At 38.4% G+C, this 17,412-nt stretch overlaps 1 protein-coding gene across 3 annotated transcripts in view; it reads right to left on the reverse strand.

The window, feature by feature from the left end:
* Positions 1 to 17,412, reverse strand: part of IL15 (interleukin 15) — a 95,300-nt gene that overhangs the window by 6,583 nt on the left and 71,305 nt on the right. For all 3 annotated transcript variants that reach the window (XM_032857159.1, XM_032857152.1, XM_032857146.1), the window contains 3 exons: positions 6,987 to 7,085; positions 5,812 to 5,909; positions 4,631 to 4,715 (listed from right to left, as the gene is read on the reverse strand). In XM_032857159.1, the coding sequence (XP_032713050.1) occupies positions 4,631 to 4,715; positions 5,812 to 5,909; positions 6,987 to 6,998 (195 nt within the window). In that variant the 5' untranslated portion in view covers positions 6,999 to 7,085. The remainder of the gene's footprint in view (positions 1 to 4,630; positions 4,716 to 5,811; positions 5,910 to 6,986; positions 7,086 to 17,412) is intronic.

A 17,412-nucleotide genomic window follows, 5' to 3' on the forward strand; every position in this document is an offset into this window, starting at 1 on the left:
CCTGACCTCTGGAAATTTCCCACTGATGTTTTTGCTGTATCCATAGTTTTACCTTTTCCAGAAAGATATATAGTTGGAACCACAGTATGTAGCCTTTTTAGATTGGCTTCTTTCACTTCGCGGATACGCTTTTGAGGTTTCTCTGTGTCTTTTCACGTCTAGAAGCTCATTTCTTTTTATTGCCGGATAATATTCTATTGTACGGATGGATGTACCACAGTTAGCCTGTTCAGATCAGCTTTTTTTCACCCAGCATAAGAATACTCTGGAGATCTGTCCAACTTGTTGTATCAGTAATTCTTTCCTTATATTCGCTCAGTATTGTTCCTCGATATAACGTACGACAATTTATTCATCCATTCAAGGGAATTTCGTCTTTTTCAGTTCTTAGGTATTACAAATAAAGGTCTATGAACATTCATGTGCCTGTTTTTGTGTGGACATGAGTTTGCATTTCTCTGATAGAAATGTTGAGGAGTGCAACTGTTGCATCATATGGCGAATGCATGTTTTATTTTATAAAAAACAGTCAAGCTATTTTAGAGGAGCTGTAAATTCTTATATCCTCATCAAAAATATGTGTGACCCAGTTTCTCCACATTCCTTGCCAGCATTCAGCATTATTACTACTTTTTAATTTAAATTAAGTTTAAATTAAATTTAATTAATTTATTTAATTAATTTAATTTTAACTTATTTAAAAAATAAGTTTAAATTAATTTAAATTAATTTAAATTACTTATAAGTGCATGGTGATGTCACTGTGGTTTTACTTTGCATTCTCTAAATAATGGATAGCCATTTATTAACATTTTCTCCCAGAAAAAGATATTCATATTTATAATTTCTTCATTTCTAATCTGCATACTTTTGTTCTTTTTCTTGCCTTGCCAATTTAGCTCAAATTCCAAGACTGTGTTGAATAAGAGTGGTGAGAGATGACATATTTGTCTGGTTTCTAATCTTAGGGGGAAAACATTCAGTCTTTCTCCACTAAGTATGATGGTAGCTCTAGGTTTTTGTACATGCTCTAAATCAAGTTGAGAAAGTTACTTCTCTTTCCTTGTTTGCTGAGGAATTTTACTAGGAATCGGTATATTCTTAAAATGCTTCTCCTCCATCAATTGATCCAATCATATGATAACCTACTTTAGCCTGTTGATAAGGTGGATTACAGAGACTGACTTCCCAAATAGTAAGCATGTCTTGCATACCTGGAATAAATCCCATTTGTCATGGTATATAATTCTTTTAATACACTGCTGGATTTTATTCGCTATTTTATTGAGAATTTCTGCATCCAAGTTTATTAGAGGTGTCTGTCGCTTTCTCTTTTGGAATCATCTTTGCCTGGTTTTAGCATCAGGGTAACACTTGCCTAAGGGAGTTAGAAAGTTTTTCTTCTTCTATTTTTGGAATAGATTGTAATAGATCTATTTTGGAAGAGATTGTAAAATCTGTGTTAATGTTTCTTTGTTTGGTAGAATGCTCCAGTGAAACCAGGTGGGCCTAGGGATTCTTTCTGGGGAGATTATTTCTGGTGAATTCAGTGCCTTTAATGGTTATAGTAGTTTGGTGATTGTTTATTTCATCTTCATTACATTTTGGTAGTTTGTGGTTTTTGAGAAATTGGTCCATTTCCTTCAAGTTGTCAAATTTAGAGGATAAAGTTGATTATAGCTTTTCTTTATTATCCTCTGAATATCTGCAGATTCTGTAGTGATAGCCTCTAATTTCAGTTCTGATATTAATGGTTTATGTCATTTCTTTTTTAATCTTTGTCAGTTTTTCTAAAGGTTTATCAATTTTATTGATTTTCCCCCAAATAATGAGTGTTATGTTTCATTAAGTTTCCCTATTATTTTTCGGATTTCAATTTCATTAATTTCTGCTCTTATCTTTACTTTTTTCCTTCCTTCTGCTTGTGTTAAGTTTATTTTGCTCTTCTCTTTCCAGTTTTTTGAGGTGGGAACCTCAATTGTTGATCTGAGATCTTTCCTCTTTCTTAATATAATTATTTAGTTTTATAAATTTCCCTCTCTGTAATGCTTTCTCTGAATCCCACAGATCTTGATGTGTTGTATTTTCATTTTCATTCAAGTCTATGTACTGTTTTATATCCTGTGAGATTTAATCTTTGACCCACGGAATATTTAGAAATATATTTTTTAATTTCCAAGTGTTTGGAGATCTTCCTGCTCTATTTGTGTGATTGACTTCTACATGATTCCACTGTGGTCAAAGAACACACTCTGCATGATTTCAATTCTGATAAATTTGTTAAAGTGTGTTTTATGGCCCATGATACCATTAGTCTTGGTGAACAGTGCCTGAAAAAAATACCAATTCCTCATCGGTGGGTGAAGTGTTTTATCGATGTAAATTAAATATTGTTGGCTGACTGTGTAGTCCAGTTCTTCTATATTCTTTCTGATTTTCTGTCTTGTCATTCAGTTTGTTCCTTAGGAGGTGGTGAAGTCCTCAACTATAATTGTGAAATTGCCTCTTTCTCCTCTCAGTTTGATTAGTTTTAGCATCTTGTATTTTGAGACTTTGCTATTTGGTGTGTACACATTTAAGATCACATTTTCCTGGTGGATTAATCTCTCACCATTTTGTAATGTATCTCTTGATCCTAGTAGTTTTACTTACTATAAAGTCTAGCGATTTTACTTGCTGATATTAAGAGAGCTACGTCTGATTTTTACAATTATTGTGCATTATGTGTATTGGCTTCCTAGAGCTGCAGTAACAAAATATCAAAATGAGGCCTTAAAACAACAACAATTTTATTCTCTTATAGCTCTGGAAGTTGGAGGTCCAAAATCAAGATGTCAGTAGGGCCAGGATCCCTCTGAAGGCTCTAGGACAATCCTTCTTTACCTTTCCCAAGTCTCTAGTGATTCAGGCAATCCTGGGCCTTCTGTGGCTTCTAGCTTCATCATTCTATTTTCCTTTGCCTTGAAGCTGCCTCCAAGTTCAGGTGGCTTTCTTCCCTGTCACTCTCTCTGTGGTCTGTCCTCTCCTTAGAAGGACAGTGAGTCATGGAGTTGGGGTCCAACCCACTCCAGTAGGACCTCACCTTAACTAATTATATTTGCAAAGACCCTATTTCCAAAGAAGGTCACATTTGGAGATTCCAAGTAGACATGAATTTTTTTTTGCAGGAATGGTGGGCAATACTCAACAACCCATTACAATATGGTATATTCTCTCCTTTAAATTTCTACCCACTTATATCATTGTGTTTAAAGTGAATTCCTTGTAGACAGCAAAATATTGGTTTATTTTTGTTACCAATTTGGCCAATCTCTGTCTTTTACTTGTATTCTCCTTCCTCTCTCCTTCTGAGATGCTAATGCTAAGAATTCTGGATCTTGGGTGCCTGGGTGGCTCAGTTAGTTAGACTTCAGACTTGATTTTGGCTCAGATCATGATCTCAGGGTCATGAAATCAAACCCAGCATTGGGCTCCATGCTCAACACAGAGTCTGCTTGTCCCTCTACCTCTGGTCCTCCCCCAACTCTCCCTCCCTCTCTCCCTCTCTCTCTAATAAATAAATTAAAAAAAAAATTTAAGAGTGCTAGATATTTTATTATACCAAAGATCCCTGAGGCTTTTTTTTTCAGTGTGTTTTATATTATTCTATCTTCAAGTTCACTGTTTTTCCTCTGTCATATTCTTTCTGCTAGTGAATCTCTCCAGTTTGTTTTATATTTCAGTTGTTGTATTTTTCAGTTCCGTCATTTCCACTTGGTTCCTTTTACATATTGCATTTCTTTGCTAAGACTTTATTTTATCCAATTGTTTCAAAGGTATCTGTAATTGCTTGTTGGCACATTTTTATGATGGCTGCTTTAAAATCCTTGTCAAGCAATTCCAACATCCAATCCATCTCAGTTTCAAAGTCTATTTCAGTCATTTCTGAGTCAAGTTGGGATGTTCTTGCTTCTTGGTGTAATGAGTGAGTTTCAGCTGTATTCTGGTATTGAACTTTATGTTAGGAGACCCTGGTTCCATTTAAATTTTCTATATCAGCCACCCTGTTTAGGTTTAGGTTTGGACTTCTGTTTATAAGCTGTGGTTCCAATGACAGTATAGCTTTCAGAATCTTTGTGGTGCTAATTTGAAATGCTTGGTTCACTTGGTGCCCCCAGGACGCCCACTGGTCCCTGCTGTGTCACCCATGGTGGTGGAAAGCAATTCCCTGGCTGTAGTGGTCCTCAATGGGGCTCCTGCTCTCTTTCACCATGCAGGTTCTGCCAGGCCAGCTGGTGGCTCCAGGTGAGGGGGGGTTTCCTAGCCACAGGACAGACAGCTCATCCCTGGGTCACGCCATGCTCCCTACAAGAGCTGCCAAAGCTGCCCTGTTTCTTTGCTGGAGACTCGAGTCCCTGGACTGTGGTGACAGAGAGCTTTTCATACCAGGCCACTTACAAATTGAGTTTTAAAGATAATTAGGATCTGAAAAGTGTAAGTAAAAGATTTCACTTAAGGATTTGCCAGGCTCATGAATTGCTACAAAAATATTGTTTCAAGTGAGATTTCATGAAGACCAACAGCAGAACACAGGGAGAGGCATACTCCATAGCAATCATACCAGAGAGTTTATGGAAAAAGGAGTACTCACTTGAATAATATTGTCAATTTTTTCCAAATCCTTTATTACAAACCCCCAGTTTGCTTCTGTTTTAGGAAGACCTGCACTGACAGAGCTGAAAGCAAAACCAAAGAGCAAAACATTTTGAATGGATATAATAATACTGATGAATATTACTTGATGAATTATACTTGATGAATATTACAGGCAAAAGAGCAATCAAGATTTTTTTTTATTTTGATCAGTGAAAAGATAAGTGTTATCCTTGCCTTTGTGCATTCAACAGACTTGTAGATGAATATAAACACCAAATATATATATATATATAACTCTTGGTATCTGAGGCTAACTTAAGGACTGACCTACCGGGATTAGGGAAAAACCTAATTTGGAAAGATAACTTATAAATAACCTCATGTAATTTATCACAATGGAATAAACATAGCACCTGATGTGCCATAGTGCTCAATAACTGTTTTTGAATGAATTGCTAGTTTTCTAGCAGAGGTTCCATTGGACTTTTAAGTCCAATAAATAGGCAAAATTCTTAAAATAAGCAATAATCATTTTCACATACAGGTTTTGATAGTAAGTATTCTTTACCATCTATGTTTCCCTGCACCAAGAAGGCATTAGTAAGGAAAACTGAGCTGAGGGTCATATTACATAACTACAAGCTGGGTGCTTTGGGTCAACTATGTGCAGAGAATTAGCTACATCTGAGAGAGAAGAAAAAAGTTAATAAGCATGGAAGTATATGAATGTATAGTAGGAAGAAAAACCAAAGGCCTAAATAAAGAAAGAAACATTTCAAACTGAAGTAAGATAGGGCTCAGAGGATGGGAGATGTCTGTGTCAGAGATAGATAAAAAAGTAACATGGACAAGCCCTAAATATCTGTATTTTACTGCTGTGAAAATCATGTAAGCTATTAATAAGGAATAGGCTTCCAAGTTTAGTTAAATACCAAGAAGTCTAGTTTTTTGGAAGCACAGAGCACTCATTTGGAATATTACCAAATGCAGAAATGTCCATTTGGGTATTTATCACACCTACTCAGAATCTCCGTAATCTGCCCTCTATTGTACCCGAATACTTAGTTCTTAAGGATTTAAGCAAACTGAACACAAACCAGTTTAATAGAGAAGATACTAAAGAACAATGATCATGGCCATTAACATGGTGCCATTTATGCTGAAAAATAAACTCACCCCAAAATGAAGACATGAATGCCAGCCTCGGTTAGAAAATGACAATTTAAAAGTAAACACAAGTAGCATTGGATGGAAGTACTTCTCAAATATGTTTTCTGAAAAATATAATCACAGGCAAAGTGGTTAAAACTCTTTTAGTTAAAAAATGATACTTAAAATCATATTTTATCATATTTTTAGATGCCAAAAGGTAATTTTATCACAATTTCAGAATTAATGCTCTTTGTTAGAATTAATGAGGCTAGAATTTATCCTTCTTGCTTTCTCCCCACCTCCAGCTCTGTCTCTTATGTGCAAAATTCTTTAATATGTATTTCTCCAGGTACATTTCAGTGACGATAATTTTAAGATAATTCACATATTTACTAACTTACATATATACTAATATCACCACTTACTTTGTTTCTATTATCCTTATCTTCGCTCTCATCTTTTTTTCCCTTTTTAATAGTTCAGCACATATTTGTTTGATTGCCCTTAATTCTCCATGGCACATTCATTTTTTTTTAAATTTGGGTGTGGTTGACAGTAGTTCAACATATTTTATACAGCACGGGTTAATAACATAAGTTACTAATATAGGTGTACTAGATACATATTAACTTTATGTAACTATATGAAAACTCATTATATATTGATATCATTTGGAGGAAAAAATGGATAAAAATAGACCCGAGTAAAGATACTCTATGCCATTCTAACAAGCGATATATAATAATTTTTCTTGGTGATTTAGGAATATGTTTACTGTAGAATTTCTTACTTTTCACACTTTTGCCTGCCTCTCTCACACTGTCAAAACCTTTACAGTTTCAGACAATACCCTAACCACTAAGAATCTGTGCCTCATTTAGTCTACACCAAAGAGACAAATAATATCCAGACACTGTCATCAAAGACTAGACAATTCATTGATTAGATGGAAATTAAAAGCACAAAATAAGGTAAAATAAGTGAACTACTACATTTACAATGACATGAAGAGCTAATCAGGGTGTTACTAGAGTTAAAAGACCTATTTCATTTTTTTCAAAATAAGAATAATCCAGAGATCTGGGACATCTCAAGGTCTTTGGAGAAGAGTCCTATAACTTACTATGAACGATCTGATCTGAGATACAAGTGATCTTTTATGAAAAGTCCATCTACTCTCTTTTTCTAATTTTTCTTACCGAAATTCTCATTACTCAATGCCAGGGTAACTCCTTGGGTACAGAAGAAGAGCTGGCTACGGCAATGGGTTTCCAGCAGCCATCCATCCAGAAGACTTCCTACAATACAACCCAGGGCAAGGAGTGAGGCATTAAAAACACAAGTGGTCTAGCAGGGGGAAGAAAGGGAGGAAGAAAACAGTCATTACGCACTTACTCTTTCAGGGGTTATTAGTTACTTAAGACATGTATCTCATCACATCCTCACAACAATCGTATGGGGTAGGGCTAGCAGCACATGGGGAAGCTGCCCAGGCCCACAGCAAGGACGAAACAGCAAGCCTTTGAGACCAGGTCTGTCTGATGAACAAGTCAAACACTTTCCACTAGAGTATGTCCCTGAATTGGCAAATTCCAAAATTCCGTATCAGTCAACAGCAGAAGCGACCAGACACCTGCCATCATATAAACTACTGACTGTTCACTTAATTTACGACACAAATAGCTACTTCTACAGACCCTGAACAGCTAGCTGTCTGCAGTCTTTGAAATGAATTAAAACATTATTTAAGAATCTCAGAAGTAACAAATTCTATTTTTTCTAATTCGAGGCAAGGAAGTATGTGAAGATTACACACTCCCAATTTCAATTCCATTTTATTAAAGCAAAAATTAAAAGCGAGATACATACAATGTAAAGCTATTTGTGCCATTCCTTTAAAATAGTATGTATTTACTGACCTCCCCACAAAGATCTGCCATGGCCTTGACATAAATATTCATTGCAATTAAGATCTATAAATTCAATTATTTAAACTACTTTATTTATTTTTGATATATGATGTGTAAATCTTTAAAAGAAAAAAACTAGCATCTATCTAGGTGTTAAACGAGATACTATGAGAGTACATTCAGCAGGAATGCCTTTGTTTTTCAACAATAACATAGGAAATTGAATCCTCCTATTACATATGATCTGACTCTTATGCACGAGTTTAATTACAGCAAACCCTCCTTATTACTCCTATCTTAGAATCATCTTCTTTGTCTATATTATCTCAGAGCTTCAGATTTTCACAAAACTTCGTAATTTTCTTATCCTAATTATCCAAAGTCTCTTCAATTCCCTGCATCCTTTTGAGTTGTATCCCAAACTCCACATTTTTCCAATAAAAGTACTTATTGACTGGAGCCTGAGCAAAACTAAGTGTGCTAAGGTGATAATAAGGCCTTTCTGAAGCTACTTGAGCGAGCGGTGAAGTTTTCACAGCGCGTCTCCATGCGTGCAAGGGGTTCGAGTCTCACCGGGGACGCAATGGACATCCACCGCCATGCCCAATCACCCCCGGCGGGCTCCCGTGAAGCAAGACTAAGCCTGTACCCAGAACCTTCCTGCCAAGCATGGTGGAACGCAGCAGGAACCCGCCTCCAAAGCAGCAAGCAAAATAATGACCGTGGAGGCCAGTGTCGCCGAAAAGGGAAATTCACAGCTTTGCCACTGACGAAAGGACTGACACTGTGCCCTGGGCGAATAGCGAAGAATCCGATTTTTACCGCAGCTTCGGAAGCATTCAACCTGGCCCTTGCTAGTTCTGCGGACCAGTAATTTTACCAGAAATATGGGTGTATGCGCACGCGTGCACGTGTGTGGGTCAAAATGCAGCATGGGTTAAAGAAACCTGAGAAGGTAAAATAATCCTTTCTCTATAGCCAGGACTCAAGGTGAACAATTAATATAACTAATTAATATTAGTGACGGTAACATTATAAGTGTTTGTATCTGATGCTTTCAGGTTTACCAAAGTACTTCCTATGCATCACCCCATCCAATCCCGGCAATCTGTTCCTGTGAAAGATACTACTCTTATTTTACCGCGAAGAAACTGAGGCTCTGAGAGGTCAAGCGACCTGCTTCCGGTGAATGTCATACGCTCGCCATGAAAACTGACCTCACAGCCCAAGGCGGGCGGAGGGAGGAGGGATGCTAGAAACAGAGATGCGTGGCCCCTTCCTCTAGGAAGCAGCCAACCCACCCCTCAGGAGTAAGAAAAAGCCACTGCTCCACAGACACTTTAAAAACCGGTCTTTCTGATTCCTTGTGTGAAACAGAACTTCAGCTCTCTCGCAACCGTGATCTCATTTGACTTTTCACAAAATACCTGTTAGAGAGAAGTGGCTGAAACCAGGTTGATTACTTTCTGAGAAGGCAAATGTAGGGATGAAGTAAATTACCCACTTCCTTCCACGTCATATTTTTGGAGAACCAGGAGAGCAGTGTTTAATCCTGACATACTAATTGCACATGATCATGACACGCACTCGCCATCAGGCACCTTTGGTTTGTCCCTCGTTCATCTGGGGGCCTGGATCCAGGAACAACAACAACAAAAAGACTGAATCCCCACGCAAGTGGCTCACAAATCTGAAGCAAGATTTTTGTGTGTGTGTTTGTGATGGGGTGACACTGCAGGATGGCTGTTGACCTTATGGCAACACTGCTATGCTAGCAGGACATCGATACCCAGGGGTAAGATGTCGGGAAGAGCTGACTAATCAACACAGCTGGGCAGTTCTAAGAGCTTTAATTCTGGAGCGACTTGTGAAAATAATTGTACACATCTTGCGTTCCATATCAACATTGTAGTCCTTCCTGGTGAGGAAATATAATCTAACACACCGCTGTTTTATCTTGTTTTATTCTGCTTGATTATTTACTTGCCTAGTCACATGCTCAAAGTAAATTTTAAAAGGTTTAGCAGAGAAGAAGAGTTTTAAGTATTGGTTAATTTGGTAAACACATTCATCTATTCAAGCACCACACACACACACACACACACACACACGAAAAGTGAGGGCAAACCAATGTCGCAAGCTTATGTGACTATAAAGAATGAAAGACAGAAGGTTGCCTGGGTGGCTCAGTCAATTAAGCGTCTGCCTTCAGCTCAGGTCATGATCCCAGGGTCCTAGGATGGAGCCCCATGGGCTCCCTGCTCAGCCGGGAGTCTGCTTCTCCCTCCACCTACTTGTGATGTTTCTCTCTTTCTCTCTCTCCCTCCAATAAAAAGAAATCTTAAAAAAAAAAAAAATAATGGAATGGAAGACAGCTTTGCTGCCCTTTACTCATTTAGCAAATATTTACTGAGTACTTACTGCGTGCTAGGTATTTCTCCCTGACCTGGGGATACATCAGTGAATGCAGAGGACAAACCACCTTGACTTTAGTGAGAAAGACAGACCACGTCCAGTATACATAAACTAGCTAATTATATGTTTTATTAGAGAGAGATAAGTGATTTAGTAAAAGGAAACACAGAATAATCGTGAACAATATGACTCTGATTTGGAGTAGGCTGTCAGGGTCAAGTTCAGTGAGAACAAAATGAGATCAAAGACATACAGGCAGCAAGGGAATGCGCCCCAAGGATACCGTAGTAAAGAGCATCTGAAGCAGAGGGAAGAGCCAGAGCAAAGGCACAGACGCAGCGGCAGCCTCTGAGTTTGAGGCTTGGAAAGGAGGCCGAAGGCGCAAGCAAGAGAAAGCAGTCGGAGAGGAGATCAGAAACATAGAGAGGGAGGCGTGGGTCAGACTGGGACCTTTCCATCACTGTAAACATCTAAGGCGGGAAATCACTGTAGCACTTTGTCAAAGCAGGTAGCTGATAAGCAGATAGCTGGTACCATCTGAACGAGCTTGTTAAGAATCTGTCTTGGCTCCCGCGTTAAGGACAGGCTGGGCTGGGCAGAGCAAGGCTGGAAGCAGCGGTCCCGTGATGACAGCAGAGCAGGAGACACGTGGCAACAAGACAGGCTATGGGCTATGGGCAGAGCAGAGACTTTGAAGGGAGGGGGCAGATCAGGAGGTTTTATTTTGGACGTGTGCAGTTTGAGACATCTGGTACATATCCACATGGAAATGTCAAAGAGGCAGTGAGATGTAAGAATCTTGAGTTCAGGAAAGTGGTTTGAGCCTGAAATCCACATGGGATTCCTGACAAAGGTCGAGATCACCAAGGAAAAGGTAGAGAAAAGGACCAAACCTGAGCCCAGGTATTTCAATACGAACTAGTCAGAAACACAAAAAAGGACCAACCCACTGGGTGGCTCAGTGGGTTAAGCCTCTGCCTTCGGCTCAGGTCATGATCCCAGGGTCCTGGGATCAAGCCCCACATCGGGCTCTCTGCTCAGCAGGGAACCTGCTTCCTCCTCTCTCTCGCCTGCCTCTCTGCCTACTTGTGATTTCTGTCTGTCAAATAAAAAACTAAAATCTTAAAAAAAAAAAAAAAAAAGGCCCAGCAAAGAAAAACTCAAAGGAAAGACCAGCAAAAAGGTGGGAAGTGAAGAGTGTGATGTTCTAGAAATCAATGAAAATTATATCCAGGAAAAGAAATGATCACATCAAAGGTGCTGACAGGTCGAAGAGGACACGGATTGGGTCCTGAAGTGGGCTTAGTAACATGGGGGTGCTGGGTGACTCTGACAAGAGCATTTTCAAGGAGTGATGGAGACAGAAGCCTGCCCAAAATGGGTTGAGGAGAAAGTGGGAGGAAAGAATTTATAAAAGGTTAGTGCAGGCAATATTTTGCCAAATACTGCTCCAAAAGGGAGAAAGAGAGTGATAATAGGTAATAGAAGGTGGGGGGAGATAACAGCATGTCTGTATGCTGAGGGAGACACTGAGGGAGAAAGGACCATTGCCAGAGTGACGTTCTTGAATAGGCAAGTGAGGAGGAGATGGGACTTCATGCACAAGTGGGCTGGTGGCTGGGTCATCCACTGTCATGGAAGGAAGGCTGAAGGTCAGGGTAGATGCGGTGTCTGGGTGGTAGGATCTGTGGTGGTGTATGTTCTCATCTGTTGCTTCCATTTTCTCGGTGAATTGGGACAAAGAGTCATCGGCAGAGAGTGAGGACAGGGAGGGAGTGTTGGGGGTTGAGAACAGAGGAAAATCTATAAAACAGCCATTGAGGTAAGGAGGAGAACAACAAATGTAAGTACAATATGAGAGCTGTGCCCATTGGAAATCCGGGGTCGTGAAGGGTCGGAAAGGAAGATTAGTCGCCACGTGTGTGTTTTCTCCAGCCACATTTAACTACAAGGAAGCAGCATGCCCAGCAGAGGTGGAGAACCGTGTTTAATCGGGGTCATGTATTCCAGCAAGCTCGAGCAAGAGAGAGGCACGGGACTTCAGAGTACCCGTGAGGGAGTGTAATGGAGATACGCCCAGGAAATCTAATTTGCTGTTTTTATGACAAAACTTCAAGGAGAAAGTGTTCCTGGAATCATATCGTAAAGAATGAATAGATGTTAGATATAAGTGAAGAGAGAGAGACAACATTCTAGGGGAAGGGAAGAGCCAAGGACATATGCAAACACGTGCAGTGTGTACTCAGAAGAAAGTGTGTCACTGGCTAACGGTGTGGAAGCAGGGGTAGGTACGAGTGGACAAAACAATCATGGGTATATGAAGCAGGGACCGGCAAACATAGTCTCTTCAGGGCCAGAGAGCGAGAAAGTCAGCCTGTCCCGTGTTCCCAATCACACTACTCAACCCTGCTATGAGAGTGGGAAACAGCCGAAGACGATGAATGAACAAATGCATTCAGCACAGTCCGTTGGTGAATTAGACCCACGGGCTATATATATAGTTTACAGACCTCTGACTCCTGGGGATCTCCTAATCAGCCCCAACTCGAAAATAGTTGAGAAAGTGATACGTTTAAGACAAACCATAAGAGACTCTTAATCTCACAAAACAAACTGAGGATTGCTGGCGGGAGGGGGGTCCGGAGAGGGGGGGTGGGCTTATGGACATTGGGGAGGGTATGTGCAATGGTGAGTGCTGTGAAGTGTGTAAACCTGGTGATTCACAGACCTGTACCCCTGGGGCTAATAATACATTATGTGTTTATGAAAAAATTAAAAAAATTAAAAAATTAAAAAAAAATAAAAAATTAAAAAAAAAAAGAAAGTGATACGTTTAAATGTCTCAAATTGTCTTAGTACTAAGGGTGCCAGCATTTTGTTCGGCAATCGCGTTTAAGCTGTTTTCAATTGACACTAATATTACAAAATTTTCAAATACAAAATTGCATCAAACACAATCTGTGTTCAGTATTAAAGCTAAAAAGAAAAAGAAAAACCAATATGGACTATGTTACCATGGGTACTACTTTGATTTTTAAAAATTAATTCCTATAAGATCTGAAGTTGGTATTTAATTCTCTCATAAGGCCACCCAATATGTTAACAGGGCCTATAAATCCCATAATTTATCAAGGCAACAAAAATAAACGATTAAGTAAGTTGTTTCTCCTTTTAAAAACACTATTTCATATAAAGTTTACAAAGTACTTGTTTTATATATATATATTTTTTAAATAAAAACATTGTTTAAGTTTTGGAGAATAGTGAAGACAAATTGCTTAGTTACATTGAAATGCTTCTAAAGCAAATCATAACCATTGAGATGTCTATGCTATTAAGGGGGCACCTGGCTGGGTCAGTCCATTAAGAAGCCAAGTCTTGATTTCAGCTCAGGTCCTGATCTCAGGGTTGCCAGATCAAGCCCCACATTTGGTTCCACGCTGGGCATGGAGCCAGCTTAAGAGTCTCTCTCTCTCCTTCTCCCTCCGCCTCTCCCCCTGCTTTTGTGTGCACGTGTGAGCACAAACTCTCTTTCTAAAATAAATACTTTTAAAAAAATGTCTATACTACCAAAGACAAAGGCAGTGATAAAATCTGGAGACCTTAGTTATGATGACTGCTCAAAAGGCATTAATTAAATAGATGGTATTATAAAAAATGAATATAGAAACATTATCATCTAAGGTAGCTTATCATCTAAGAAAGACAATGATGCATACATGTAGCTGGGAGGCATATATACACTGATCATAGTTCCATGTAGCAATACGTCTGTGTGTTTTTAAATCATTTGGTGCAAAGTTCTTGAAAAATGTGTTGTGTAAGTGTTTTTAAAAAATGGTAGCTAATATATTTCTCTAGGGCAAGTACAATGGACAGCTTGCCCAGAATAGCACAGTTTTAATACTTAACCTACTGTCTAGGAATAATGAGATCTGTTCCTCCAGCTCACTTTCCAAAAGTACTGCATTCAGAACACTTGAGAAAGGTGAAGAAATTCTCCCAAAACACAATGCGAAAGGACAAGTTGGAAATTATGAGAGATCTAGAAATTCCAACATAGAATCGAAATGGAACTCCAGAAAGAGGAAAGAAAATGGAGAAGAGGAAATCATTACAAAATGATTTTTAAGAACTCTGTAGAGTTGAAAAAAGACACTAGCTTTCACAACGAAGGAATGTAAAAAGAACTGATGAAAAACGTGGTATTTTTTTAACTTAAATTCTCTAATTCCAGAATAAAGAAAACAAGGCTAATAGCATTCATGGAGTAAAAAACAAGTTACTTAAAAACAAGAATCAGAATGAATCTGATCGTGGTACTTACAAGACCATAGAACTCATCTTCAAAGTTTAAGGGAAAATGAATTTGAACCTAGAAAGATATTAGTATTTAAGAAAGAGGGCAAAAAATATTCTTTCATAAGACTTTCTAAAATGTAAGATCCACAGAATGTGAAATAATAGTGTGAAAGTGCATTTTGGAAAAATAAAAATGCCCCCCAGCAAAATAGAAAAAGATGTGGGATATTAAAATATGAAGCGTAAAACAAGTAACATTTATATTTGGGTCTAAATAAAGGAACCATTCTTCTCAAGTCCATGTTTTTTACCTGGTTCATTCATTCATTTATTTTGTAAAATGTGAGATCCTTGTGATTAGAAACCCTGTTTATCTTGTCCACTACTGCGCCTCCGACACATAAAAGCATACTATCTTAATGTAATAAGGACATATTCTATATTCCTTGGATTTGGTTTTTCATTTGTTTGCAATTACATTGTTCCCCTTCTCACAACCATCAATCCCTTAGCTGCACTTGCTTCCCCATCCAGCAGGTGTCGCAGTTAGTCCCTGTAAAACTACCCTAGGTAGCGCCCTAAATTCCCTCCTCATTTCATCTTTCTGCTACTTTGATTTTGCTAAATTCAAATTACAAGCTACAAAGTACTTCTGGAAAAAATGTACCATTATAACTTCTTGAGACACAGCCTCCAATAGGCCATCTCTACATCTTGCTAATAATCTCTTGCTCTCTGACATTCTCCCCACTTTTAAAGTCCGCTTATTGAGGTAAAATTTCAGCATTAATAAAACATACCCATTTTAGGTATACAGCATGGGTATTTACACAACCAAAACTGGCAAATGCTACATACCACTGCTTTTTTTTTTCTTTTTTCTTTTTTTTTTTAATAAAAACCAGCTTCCTTGCCTACCACGGACCATAGCCTTACTCACTTTTTGTATTTAAATTTCCCCAAAATATTCTAAAATCTTTAATAACTCCTTGATTTTCTATTAGTTTTTCCTTTATACAATTTATCACTAAATTCTTAGGTGCATGAAGTTTTGTGATTATCCTATCTTTCTGTAGTTTGTAACTTTTACCCATGTGCATTATCCTTGTATTGCTTAGTACTTGTCACTTGAAACCTAATTTTCCTGAGATTATCATTACTACACTTATATTGGCTTAGCATATCATTTTCTGTTCTTTCATTTTGATGCTTTTTGTATCATTGTATTTTATTTTTGTTACATGTTATAAATAGCCTATTTTAAAATTTGTCTTTCTGCCTCTCTACTTTTTAAACTCAGTCTAAGTGTCTGCTCTTTTAGCAAGCAGAGTTTTTATCACATCTTTGCATGTGCAGAGGGATCTGCTTGTATGTTTAGACTTACTACCGCCACTTTACTTTGTATTTTTTACTGTGCTTCCTTTACTGAATGTTTTCCGCTCCTGCCTCCACTGGTATAAAAGAGAAAGTCAGAATGAAAATTATGCTTTATTTTAAAAAAATTGGGGGCACCAAAATCTGATATCAGTACTGTGTAATGATAACCCCCCAAAAGAAAAATTATATGGTGATTTCTTGTGAACACTGACACACAGGCACAGCTACATTGGTTCAAATCCTGCTCTATCACTTATCTTAAGACATGTATATACCTTAGTCATTTTTTTTCTAAGTCAGGAAAATGGAGATGAACATGGAACATACCTCCTATGACTATTGTGAAGATTAAGTGAAATTTTACACAGAAAGCACTTTAGATCTTCTGTGAGATGGGAACGATTCCGAACACCATCTGTCAACATTACCTTGGCAACTCATCAAGAAGCTTTGAGAAAATATGGCAGGCATCATTATTATCAGCCTCAAATTACAAATAAAGAAAAGTAAAACTCAGAAGTTAAGTAATTTGCCCAACATCACATGTGCTAAGAATGAACACATCAGAGTTAAGTCTTGGTTCCTTCATTCACGTACACATTTATCAAATATTTTCTGAGCCCCTCCTGTGTGTCAATTACTCTTCTTCTAAGGACACAGCACTGAAAAGAATTACTCATTTCCACCTTTCACTTTTTTTTTTTTAAGTACCACTAAGAATGGTAAATACAGCATGTGTGAAATTGTACACAGGATGGCAAGAAAGACCTGACTAAAAATGTGACATTATATTTACGTAGAGACCTATAGTCAGCAAACAGTATCTGAGGAAATAGTTTTCTGGGCAGAGGCAACAAGAAATACAAAAATGAAAAAAGAGAAAGAAATACAAAGATGCTGCAGAAGAAGTGTGCTAGGAAGAGCAAGGAGGCTCATTCAGACAGAAATTCAGGAGGTAAGGGGAGAGGGTTAAGTAAGGCAGAGTGGCGGGGAAGTGTGCCATGAGGTAAGGACTTGGGTTTAACTAAAAAGATTGTTTGAAGCATGGTGAGCACAAGGAAGATGGGAATTGGCTTAGACTTTCAAAGCCACACACTGGCTGCCATATTGGGTGAGATTCTGGGTGGGCACAGGGAGACAAGCTAGGGGCTGCTGCAATAATCCACAGTACTCGTAACAGAGATGGAGAGAGAGGTGTATACCCCGATGAACTAGGTGTTAGGTACGAAAGAGAGAGAAGTGTCAAGGACGACTCTGAAGGCTTTGGCCTGAGACAGGAAGAGCAAAGTTGCCACTGATTAAAACAAAGGAGGGTCTGAAAGGAACAGGTTGAGAAAAAAGTCAGGACTCAGTTTTTTGAAAAGATCAAGTTTCAGGATTATCAGATATTGAATTTTATCAAGTTGTGGGGAGGAGAGGTGGATCTCAGCACAGAGATCCCAGAAAGAATTATGGGAATATTGATAATATACCAAAGAAGCAATGAATCAGTGAAGGCAAAGGCCTGTTGGTCTTCACTTTTCAGTTTGGTACAGCATTTTCTGGGTATCCCCTGTGTATCATGCACTAGGTTACAAAGGGAATAAACATAGCCCCCGTTCTTCAGGAAATTATAGAAACC

Source organism: Lontra canadensis, unplaced genomic scaffold (assembly GCF_010015895.1).
Source record: "Lontra canadensis isolate GAN:19392208 unplaced genomic scaffold, GSC_riverotter_1.0 scaffold1, whole genome shotgun sequence".
Taxonomy (NCBI): Eukaryota; Metazoa; Chordata; class Mammalia; order Carnivora; family Mustelidae; genus Lontra; species Lontra canadensis.